Genomic DNA, 12576 nt, shown 5'->3' with positions numbered 1-12576 from the left:
TTTTATGGCCCACAAAGCTTTTTAAACTGCTTGGAGGAGGTAACTGATACACCAGAACTGGGACAACTCTTCATCACAACTATAAATCTACTCGCAGCTTGTCACCGTTACGCGTTCTGGACAGCATGTGATCCCCTGAAAATCACACACAGGTGAGGTACAAGCACCTTTATGTGTGTGTGTGTCTCTGTGTGTGTGTGTGTGAGAGAGAGAGAGAAAGATAAGACACAAAGAAAGGAACTCAAGTCAAACACCTCACTTTTATGCATACGGCAGCCCGACAAGTTGTGTGATTGACTATTCAATGGTGTGTGTGTGTGTGTGTGTCTCACCAGAGCACTGCTAGAATTTAATATGGCCTCTGTGCTGCGTTTTACTTTGAAAATCTAAACAAAGCTGTAGCAAATTATAGCTTGTATAACACACACACACACATATAGATGCAAACTCACACAGACCCAAAAACAGGAGATGTGCAGCCGAAGTCTTGTAAATACAGTGTTTGAGCCAGCATTCCTTCCATCTAAGACTAAATAAACAGGCCAAATTAAAGTGGATCTGAAGCTCTCTCTCCCTTTTTTCTCTCTTTCTGCTTTTTAGATTGGAGTGATAAAACATGCAAAAACAATTAGCAAATTATATTCCCACAAATTCTATTTTCACAAAGTGCACTTGGAAATGCCTTATCGGCTGTGGAGCACCCTTTAAAGCAACAGGAGGATCACACAGCCGGCCTGGCATTTACAAAGATGAAACACCTCTTTACTTCTGGAACGTTTTCGGGTTGAAAATTCCCAAGAATATTCCCAAACATTCCCTCCGAATTCCCATATATAGGACTTTTAATTCGGGAACAGGGCCTCTGGTTTCACGACCGTGTGATAAAGTGGTATGTGTTACTGAAAAGAGCAGCGAGGGTCAAGCTTACGGTGTTGGGCTTCATTTATTTTTTTAAAGAGAGGTTAGGTGGGGCTAATTATAAATAATTTGTTGTAAGCTATGAACCACTTAAGCTTCTAATGTTATAAAACTGTTCACATTTTCACATGGCCTCACACTAATTGTGTTATTAATGACTGTTCATATAAAACACTAGCCTCACACTAGTGTGATTAATTACTATTCATATAGAATAAAAGTAGGAGAAATTCATCACTATGCAGGGTTGCATGTCTTTATTCAAGTTGGATTTAGTCATAATGTATCGTATCATATAGTTTCATACAGTTTGTTGTACATTTTTCTAGATTTATTTGGTATGAGTGTAATGCAGAAATTGTCACTGCATCAGTTCGTTGTCTTTCCCCTTTAAGTTGAACTTCCTTTGAAGCTAAAAATCCATCAGTGGGAATGTGATCATAACCAAGACTATATTTCATGTAACTTTGGAAGCAACAGATGCCTTGAACTTCGATGGTTATTAATGCTCTTCAAAGCCTCCTTTGACTTAAACACAACGATACAGAAAATTACCTATCAGATGCACATGGATGATTATTAAGGACACCTTTTTCTCTGTTTTGTCAGGAAATCTTGCACAAAACTGGTTCGCACTCGGGAGTTACTGTCTAAATTACTTGTGACGATTAATATTTGTGCTCTGCCGACATTATAGAGTTCACACTAGAAGCCTGTACAAATGAAATATTCCAACTTTTCAAATGTTCTTCAAAAAGTTGTACTTGTCCTAAAACCTAACTTTCCTGACTTTTGATGTCTGCATTGGTTTGAACACAGGAATATATTGTTGCAAGTAATTCATCATTCCAAGTTTGATTGATATTGTGTGGTTTTTGGCAAAATGTTCACTTTTCTCCATTAAGAGAAGCTAGAGTCATCGATGAATGCCTATTGGATTACATGATAATGTACACTGTGCATGTCTGTCTTAAACTTAAGTAAATAAAGACAGAGAAAACCACAAACATTGAAAAGAGCAGAACGTCTGGCTGATGCCGCAAATCTGAACATCTTCTCGCTAAAAGCTCTCTTGTAATCTCAACTAAAGCTGTTTTCGTGTTCTCTTTCACCATCCTGTTTATGTGTGCATGCAATTATATCTGTGTGTGTGTGTCTGCGTATGTGTGTCCCTAAAAGCCTCTTTCTGCCTCCTAAGTGAGTCATGGTGTGGTCTCAGGGTGGGTTATTTGTGCTCCGACTTTTGTCCTCCTCTGGCCTTGATGCTAGGCACGCTAGAGGCCCTCAGCGTCCCTCTGCCTGCCACACCAAGAGGCCTCTATCCTGGGTTGTTATGGGGGAGGTCTCCCCTGGTTGTCCCATTTCACTCTTCTGCATGGAAGAGCCTTTTGTCTGGGGTTTAAAAGCCCCGGGTGTGTATGGCTGCTGTGAAGAATCCTGTGAGTTTGTGTCTGTCCCTAAGTGTCTCCAGTAATTCCTGAGAGACGATGTGATTACCAGGGATCAGCGCAAAGGCCAAGATATGTTTCATTACACGGGCTCTTCCTTACACTTCAGCGTTCCATTAGTTTCCATCTCTTCTTTTGATGAATATGCATTTGTAATGTGTAAGCGTGAGTGTGCGATTGAAAAGCTATGGCTGCTGAAGTCAAGCTGCGCTGAGCTCTGACCCGGTATCAGTCATTAACTTTTCCTCTGGCTGTTTTCTGTTTGAACGTCTGAGGTGAGGATGGCTGAGCAGGGAACAGAGTTTAGAGAGAAAACAGCTTCTGTCTGCCTACTAATCAAGAGATTAGGGGCCACACTGTTGGCATTCACGCAAACCGGGATCTGGGGAACACACATGCACACACGCACATGCGCCCTGAATCTGCCGGAGTGATTAAACTTGCATCCGCGGCTAATTTCACCATCAAATGTCAGCCGTAGCACTGCATTGGTGCTGAAAGCCAGTGCAGTTCGTTCTGCACTAATTTCCCTCACAGAGGAATGAGTGACCCCAGAGACGCCTTAACTATCGACCATAAAAAGTGTCTCCATTAAGGAGAGGAGGACAGGATGAGAAATAGAGGGAGCGAGATGAAAGGTAAACATAAGTGCAGTACAAAGCAAAAGTCTAAAGACGGAAACACACACAAGAAGGAGAAAAGACAACACAGGTAGTGGGGAAATGGAGAGAAAACATGACGTGAAAACAGTAGAAAATCCAGCAAACAGTCCGATGAAAGCAATAGTTTATCATTTTACAAATGAACTTTTCATTGTTTCGCCAAGAGTTTGATGAAAAGATTCATACCCTGCCATGGGATGGATGGCATGTCTGGAGGAGGATTCCAGTGAGCATGCTCTATGGGCCCAAAAACGTGCAGAGACTTTTTCAACGTAAGTGCTGAGTAAGTAAATAACATAGTAATAAAAGGCCACCGTTAATGTCGGTGGACTCTACTCCTTAATGCATCCATGGGTTATACAGGACTGTCTCAGAAAATTAGAATATTGTGATGAAGTTCTTTATTTTCTGTAATGCAATTTAAAAAACAAAAACGTCATGCATTCTGGATTCATTACAAATCAACTGAAATATTGCAAGCCTTTTATTCTGATTTATTGCTGATTATGGTTTACAGCTTAAGAAAACTCAAATATCCTATCTCTAAATATTAGAATATCATGAAAAAGTATACTAGTAGGGTATTAAACAAATCACTTGAATTGTCTAATTAACTCGAAACACCTGCAAGGGTTTCCTGAGCCTTGACAAACACTCAGCTGTTATAAATCTTTTTTTTTACTTGGTCTGAGGAAATATTAAAATTTTATGAGATAGGATTTTAGAGTTTTCTTAAGCTGTAAGCCATAATCAGCAATATAAAAAAAAATAAAAGGCTTGCAATATTTCAGTTGATTTGTAATTAATCCAGAATGCATGACATTTTTGTTTTTTTAATTGCATTACAGAAAATAAAGAACTTTATCAAAATATTCTAATTTTCTGAGACAGTCCTGTACAGCTACGAAGCTCACTCATTTACACATCAAATTGCATCGTGTGTTGGCCGTACTCTTGTAGTGACAGGGCGGATCACAGTGGAATCAATTCCTGGTGCTGCTGTGCTGAGAGAGGCGAACACATTGGCATCGGTTTGTTCTGGACCAACCTTTTCGTAGTATTTGATCTCATAGTCCAGGATAATGCCATTGGGTCTCTCCGGCTGCTGCCAGGACAGGGAGACGCTGTTCCGAGACGTCTTTTCCTTTCGGATCACTGTTACCGGGGAGGGAGCTGGGTGGGAGACACAGACAGACATGAGAGTGGAAGAGAGAGAGAGAGTGAGTTCCTTCATTGTGGGGTTCAGTGGAAGTTCAGTCCCCCGGTGTTGCATCCTGGAAATTGTCTGTGGTTCCTGTTAGCCTAATTCAGTTTGCTGCCCGGTGGGGCTGCAATAAAGGCTTTGGCCCGGGGTTGGTGCGTGGAACAAGACGATGTATACTAATTCAAACACTGACTTGTGTATATATGCACTCACACACACACACGCACGCACACACACACACACACACACACAATAACTCGAAATATAATATTGACATCAGTGACATGCATTTCACCTCGGTGAAAGCGAAGTAGATAATGCTTAGGTCAGTGCTGATTCAACATTAACTCATCAAAATAAAACTTAATGCATTGTACTATTTCAATGGGATTGCAAGTTAAAACTGTTTTATTGTCACCTAAACTTTCTTCATCCTGAGAAACCTTTCCAGATTAAAAATTAACCTTAAAGTATTGACATTTTCTTCTTACATTATTTTCATTTAATCAGTTGATTACTTGTGTTATGGAGAGTGACAGCTTCTGATTGTGGGACAAAGCAGGAATCAAAATGAAGAAAAACTAAACTGTGCTTGGTTAACATGTTAAGTGTCTCAATAATTCACATTATGTGCCTGCTTACACATACACAATTCATTAAAATGGCTTCTCCTTTAGCATTTATTGGAGAAACTTGCTGCGCTGCATATTCTCTGAAAAGTGTATTAATTTGAATATACTGTATATATAAACCACCGCTTCCCCCTCGTCTCACTGCTGTCCCTTTTGGTGTGGCGCCTTCTCCCTCCCAATCTTCCCGGCCAGTCCTTCACCCATGCATCGCCTTGCCTCGGGGAGTTCACATGTTCCCAAGTAATTTAGCACATCCCTTCCTCTATCAAGCCCTGCACCCACCCTCGTTCTCTCTTGCTCTCTTGCTCTTCACTCCCTTCCTCATTTCCCTTTTTTACTACTCTCTAATTGCCAGGCAGCTCCAGGGCCAGCCCGGCATCTGAGGCATCGACTTTTAATTTTATTAGACCACGGGAAAAAACATGTTTGTCTTTGAAATGTTTGAGCCTTTCTTGATTGTGATTACAAAGCAGTGTGTGTGTGTGTGCATGTATCTATCCGTGCATATACTCGCGTGTATTTCTGCGGGAAGTTATTTTTTCTCCTGTAATGAATCCAGATGGGGAGAATCTTGTTTCTGTACCCCCCTACTCCTTCTCTCCTCCTCTCCCTCTGGTTCTGATAGCGGGGTGATGCTTTTTATTGGCTCTGTGGTTTATGGTGGTAATGATTTACTGTGTCTGGGCTGCTTGGAGGCAGCTTCAAGTTCATCTCCTCCTTGTCCTTCTTCTTGCTTCTCTCTCTCTCTTTCTCGCTCTCTCTCTCTCTCCCTGCATGTCTATTTCCTTAATTTGCTGCCAGTCTCTGTCATATCTGTAAAAACTAATACAGCATACCAGGCCCATAATGACCTTAAAACTGGCCTTCAGCATCATTCACATGCGATGCAAGGGACACGACACAGCTGTCTGCATTTATACTTTATTTATCTGGTACACTGTTGGACTGGCAGACTTTTAGAGTTCATTGCTATAGGATTCATCGGAAATAAATGTTGTCCAATGACATTGCTGACACATATCTGATTGATTATTTTTATTTGCAGTGATACTGAGGGTTTTTCAATGCAGCGAGACCCACAGGTGGTCACTTGAGTGGATCCACAATCACACTTGTGTTTTGTGACAAATTGAAGTGTTGAAACTCATGTTTGTTTACTGCTTCTCAGTTGCTTCCCCTTCTAGCCTCTCTTTGATAATAAGTACTTATTTTCAAATCAACATTTTTTGTTTTTACGAATCTAAAAAGAACATTTCTTTCTGCAAATTTTTTTTACATTCACATTCTATGAACAAGACGTGATCAAGAAGTATACATAGATGGTCAGAAAAATGTTGAACAGTGGCCATGTGAGTTTATGTTCCAATACCGAGTCTGAAGTGTTAATCGTTGAAGTCAAAGCTGAGCGGTGTTGGAAGCTACAGGTAGGATAATCAACCACCAGGTGAAGAAGTGTTTTACCTCAGCATGCACATATATATATTTTTCAAAAATGTGGACCATAGCTACTCTGTTGTTTGCGTCGTTATAACAATGAGTGGAGGGCAAGGGAGTGAGGATGAGGAGAGCCATCTGACAGCACCTTGACAGCACAGCAAGGACACACAGCTCCTTCCCAGGGAAACACTTAATCCAGCTTTTAACAGCTTTGGCATCTGTACGTGTGTGTGTGTGTGTGTGTGTGTGTGTGTGTGTGTGTGTGTTTGTGAGAGAAAGAATACTATAGACAAGTGGGGCTAGAGAACTGACATACCTAATCCTTGTAAACTCTCAGGGCTGATGGAGGGTGTGCAGCTGCAGGCTGATATTTTTCTTCGAGAGGGAGAGGACTCTGTGGCTGTGTGTTATAATAAAGCATCGTGATTTTGTGTGTGCATGTGCTTGATCTGTGATATGGAAAGATACAGTTTCATCTCCTCTGATGATTGCTGAAACATTAAAGATGTTTTTTAATATTCAGATCACACACAGCCCTCTTAGGGTTAGTGTAAATCCAATCCAATATAAATGCTGATCCCCCTGATTTACCACACAGATAATGGTTACTAATAATAATATGGGCTTTACCTGAAATGTGGCTTTCAATCTCTATTGCTCTATCCCCTCATAACAATATAGGATTATCCCCAGGCTAGACATATGTGCACGTACTGTATGTGAACACACACACACACACAATCTATATTTACCTCTCATCCCTGCCCTGTCACTTTAAAGAGGTCATGTCTAAACGTGTCACTTTTTATGCATTCAAGGTGTGTCAACACCATTATATCTGTGTAATGTGTGTACCTACAACCTTTGACATTAGCATATTTATGACACCGACCAATGAGTTTACTCATGTATGATTCAGTGCATCTACCCTTATAGTTTGTTTGTGTGAACATGCTTGCCCTTGAGTGAACTCCAACATATTAAATCTAAATGCTGTTTAAGCATCGTTCTAATTCCAATCACAGAAAGAGAAATGTTTTTATTGAGGTCTTGATTTTTCGGAAATGAAACACGTCCTGACTGACAGCCATGTCCTGCATCACTGATTACCTGAACGCAGTCAAAGCCCCCACCGTAGCCCGTAAATCAAAGCAACTCTTGTGCTCCTGGAATAAAGCAGCTACAAAGAGGTGCCACGTGTGCATTCAAATCACAACAAAGACGGGACTCGCTACGCTTCACGACATATACTGCAACCTCTCCGTTTAAATTCACAGCTATTGCCTTCTGCCTATCATCAAGGATGTGATGGAGCGTCTGACCTCGCTGTGTGACAACTTTTTGAGAGACAGCACCCATCTGTTCACTCAGCTCCAAAAACCACCTACCGAGTACTAAATCACCTCCCAAGGTTGGGAGCAGAAAAAGGCTTGCAGAGACATGGGGGGCAGGGGGGGGGCGGCATATATGGAAGAAGACAATAGCATGGTGTGTGTGTGTGTGTGTTGGGTTGGGAAGGATCCTGTTTCCAGATGAAGAGAGATAATGGTTGAGTGGAAAAGAGTAAAAAAACACTGCAGCCGCGAACACAAAACCAAAAACAAAGGCAAACTGTGTCAGAGAACATTGAAGAAAGTGGGAAATGGAAAATAATAAATCGATGTCCTAAAGCCAGAACACTGCACATTCCTTGCTCGAGTCAGGGATGTCTGAGGTTTGGCGCCTTCTACTGCAGATAGATTTATTTGACTCTTGGAATTTCACAGCACCACTTCCCTTTGCTTTCTTAGTCATCTAAAGACTTGATGCATCGAGAGCTATTTGTATAAAAGATTGATGAGAGCTGTCGGTACCCATCCTCATGCTGGAGTGTCTTTTTAAAAGGATGAGATTTGTTTTTCAATTTGCAAAAGACATTCGATCTCAGTAGTTAAACAAGCGAATAGCGGGCTGGGATCGCCTTGTTAATGTCCAGTTCTGATGGTTGGACTGAGTATGCTTGGAGCACACTACAGGCTAGTGTATTATATTAAAAGAATATGTAGAGGAAAAGGGAGAAATGGGGTGCAGTACAGAGAGAAGTATTGCATATTATCCATGTGCGAAGGGAGCTGCTAATTTTCTATTGATAAACTTGCGGTTCTACCCACAGTCACATTTTAAATACACTCATGCATTAAAACCACACCCCCATAGAGAGTATGTGCATGGTGTACAGAGTCCTGTATTGGTGGTGCTAAACCGCATAGTCTAAAAACCTCATCATTTGATAAAGTGTGGTCTAAATATGTGAGTGCATGCCTTTGTCTCTCTATCCGCCTGTTGTGATAGAAGCTCACCAGCTTGGTTGGTGGTGATGGTGACAGCGGCGTACTGTCTCATCTTGGGTGCCAGCGATGACACACCGTTCAGCGCTTCGATCTCAAAGGTGTAGTTAGTGTGGGCGAGCAGGTCTCCCACCGTCACCGTGGTGTTGTGGAGGCCCGTGGCTCTTGGCAGGAAGTGAACTTTGCTCCGGCAAGGCTCACAACGCAGGTTGCCCCCGCTAGTGCCGTTAGCAGCCTCCCCTCGGCAGCGTTTGCACAGGACATTGAAGGTGGCGTCCCGGCGCCCGCCGGAGTCTTCCGGCCAGCTCCAGTCCAGGATAACAGAGGTCTCGTTTATGGAAGAGATCACATTTCGAGGAGCTGAAGGGGGTCCTGGTGGAGAAGAAGATGAAGTGGGGTGGTGGTGAAAATAGAAGCAAGAGAGAAACATTTGGTGTGTGAAGTAAAAAAGAAATAAAGAAAGTAAATTAGAAGAAAGATGATAGAAGAACAGGGAAGAGAGCAAATAAAGGAGAGAATGATAATAGTAACACTTTTTTAAAAAACATACAGCATCTAAAAAGGGGGGTTGGTAGGTTTTCACTCAAAGATCAGGCTTTATTGGTTGGAGTTTATCTGTATTAATTTAATACCGACAAACTTTAAGTCTTTAATAGTATTGAAGACTCACTTGTTTCCCAGGAAGTGAGTTATTCAGGTAGTAACTATCGCCATTTAACAGGCCGTTAAAGTGCATCTGTCGCTTCCCTAATAGGAGATTTTCAATCCATAAAGAATGTTCTAAATGTTGTAGTTTAATTATGGATCAGGATTGAGTTCATATGACTCGGTGTATGTAATACACGATTCATTTTCCTCTTGTTTTGGATCAGTCTAAAGAAAAAAAGGGCATGACAGCATCTTCCGCCAAAAAATGAGAAAAGACAGTCTAATTCAGACTGGCATATAAATGATGCAGATCCCTCTGAATATTTCCAGATTTGTATATCAAAGCTGTGACTGTAATTAGATGGGGAACAAAACAAAACTGCAAAATAACTATGTTGAGAAGTAGGAGGAGAAGAAAGGAAATGGGTTTAGCGGATTATGTCTTGAGATCAAATGTTTGTTTTGGTTTGTTTGACTTTACAACAATTTACTTCACTCCCAAACTATGCATAGCTCCTGTCTTGGTAATCTGCATGACAGTCTTTGATTGTGTGTTTGTGCGAGAGAAAAATCAGAAGGTAGATACACCAAATACTTGAATATAGAAAATTGCATCATGGCATCTGCAAGGTGGACAAATCTTAATAAGAAACTCCTTGTTTGATGTTGTAACAAATCCAATATGACTCCGAAGTTAAAAGTGGTTCTGCAGCTCCTAAACTTAATATAATTGTCACAAGAAGTTTCTAGAGCTCAACAGTGACTCTGGTTCTGGAAATGAGTTTTCCATTCATTCACTCAATTTGTTTCTACAAGTCCTGATATAAAGAGTTTTTAGGAATGGAACTAAGCCAACCAACTGTAAGATGAATGTTGACAATTAAATATTTGATCGGGTGCAAGAAAAAGTAAAAAAAGATACAAAACTTTATGTATAAATATTTTTAGAGTGAAGGAACTACTCATCCCATAAATAACCATTCCTGATGGCTGCACGCCGGCTCTGGAAACTCCCAAACACTTTCCAACCCCTGTTATCTATTTGAAAACAGTTGAGGCAACTGCATGGCTTATTTCTTGCCAAACATTTTTTTCTTAGGCAAACCACCCTTTGTAGTGAACTATTTCCGTAATATAAGACACTTTGAATCCGGAGCAGCACATGGAGACACGGAACCTCGGTTGCCGCTCACGGTCAAGGTAAACATTTCCATGGCACCAGAGAGCTGAGTGAAGAGTTTTCCGTGACATTGTGAATAAAACATGCTCTAAAATGTTCACATGATAATCCCATAGCTTCCTGGAGGGGCGTTTGTAGGATTCAAAGAAGTGGGGGGGGGGGGGGGGCAAGGGGTGTGCTTGGGTATGTTTGCAATTTTTGTTTAGGGCCCCAGATATCCATTTTTTCCGACAGTTCATAGATTGGTTCAATCAGAACGAGTGTGATTTTGCTCTGTAGTCTGAAGCCCCCCTAAAACAGGCCTAAGGACGCCCCTGGCTCCTGGTAGGTTTGCCTTGGTTACGATATTATGGTCAAATTCCCAATTCAGAATATAAACAGGATTCTTACTTACTGACTGTTGAGCTCGAGTGAAAGCCTATAATTACTATAATTGAATACAAATTAGGAGCCCTCGAAGGGGCAAACTTTGTCACAGGCTACTAGTATTGAAAACTATGGCCAAATAACACAATTTATGGTTTTGTATGTCAAAGTCTCCACCACATGCAAATATTTCTGTTTCTATCGGTAAAACAAAATCCCATCCCATATCTTTCCTAAACTTTTATATCAGCGCTAACGGTAAAGGAGATCTCAGACAATAACCGTCGAGTAATAAACACCAAATATGTTGTCAAGATTGACTGACAAAACTATTACTCCTTTCGCTAAGACAGTGAAACTCCCCTTAAAGCAAGCCGCTTATGACTCAATACTATCATCAACAATATCTATCATTAAGAATGCATATGTCACCCTACACTGTTTATTCTTAAAAGTGACTGTGTGTTCTCGGATAGTAATCTGACCCTGACAAGCCTCTGGCTCACCTACACAGCTAACCCCCCTGACCACATCAAACTCTTGGATGTGTAATTCATACAGTATATTATTACCTGTGCAGGCATGCACATGTACACATGCAGACAATCATACACTAATTCCAAATGTCAAAAGAATGCATTCACATTTAGATTAACATGTGACATGAATTATGCTGTGTAAGAATTGAGGATGTGTGCATAACATCCAATCGCTCACAAAGAGACTCATGTATTGGCAATTCTCTTAAGGCTCTATCCAGAGTCACTGGAGATCACTGGATTTCATGGTGTCTTTTAAAAAAGTTATGGTGATGATCAGCGAGGCTGACTAGCACATGTACATTTTTGATTTTGGAGGAGGTGCTGTGTACATTAGGTGTATTCATTGATGCCTTTTTAATTGGTGGAACTGAATTGTTGGGGGTGGACATACTATACAAGACATATCAAATGGATGACTTGATTTTTTTTGTTTAGTATTCTCATTTTTATGCCGGCATTTTCAAATTAACAAGAGTTAATTGGAAACAACCTTTACCCCGCCGCTAACAGTATCATCACAATTATTATCTTCTCACACGTATCTATTCATGTGCAGCTTATGTGTCGCTCAATCTGTCCCAATGAGGTGACATTTGCCTCGTTGACTAGATGGCGTGGATAGACTCAACAGGGACCGTGACTGTAATTCTAATTAGGATCTGTCTATGGCCGGGGGCATCGATTTGTATTTTCTACTGTTCTCAACATTGTGCAAGGCTTTTCTTTTGTCTTGATTCCCATCCCATTTAGTCACAGATGTATCTATCACCTGACACCAGGGAATGCAGTGATTTACAGTTTTATGGGGGATGCTTTTTGGAAAGCTCGCAGGAGGTATCTGCATCTGCATCTGCAACTCATTTGCATCAGAGGGATTCAGAAGAGAGTCACGTAGGGAGCGGAAGGTGATAAAGAGTTCTGGAGCAACCGTGACTGTTGTGACCTTTAAATAAATAAGGAATGTTAACGCTCTTTGTCTATTCGTGGCGTCCATTCGTTTTTAGTGGTGAATTGGGACGCAATCTTTAACTGCATTATATGTATGAATCCAACTATAAAGGACATTCTGCAAACTAAAAAACATACACATGAGAAAAAGCATAAGCCTCTGGATTAAATGTGCGTGTGAACAGTGTGCATACACAATATAATTTCTGTTGGAGTATATGCATAGCAATAGAGCAAAGACAGACATGGTTTTCTACTGTGTGA

General features: G+C 41.0%; 1 protein-coding gene across 7 annotated transcripts in view; it reads right to left on the bottom strand.

Moving 5' to 3' along the window:
- epha3 (eph receptor A3) overlaps window positions 1-12576 on the bottom strand; it is a 93438-nt gene that overhangs the window by 35187 nt on the left and 45675 nt on the right. For all 7 annotated transcript variants that reach the window (XM_056423233.1, XM_056423198.1, XM_056423208.1 and 4 more), the window contains 2 exons: window positions 8641-9000; window positions 4077-4201 (listed from right to left, as the gene is read on the bottom strand). In XM_056423233.1, coding sequence (XP_056279208.1) covers window positions 4077-4201; window positions 8641-9000 — 485 coding nt within the window. The remainder of the gene's footprint in view (window positions 1-4076; window positions 4202-8640; window positions 9001-12576) is intronic.

The sequence above is a fragment of the Pseudoliparis swirei genome, chromosome 2 (genome assembly GCF_029220125.1).
Source record: "Pseudoliparis swirei isolate HS2019 ecotype Mariana Trench chromosome 2, NWPU_hadal_v1, whole genome shotgun sequence".
Lineage (NCBI taxonomy): Eukaryota > Metazoa > Chordata > Actinopteri > Perciformes > Liparidae > Pseudoliparis > Pseudoliparis swirei.
Note: the sequence above shows the minus strand (reverse complement) of the source record. Positions and strands in the feature narration are given on the sequence as shown.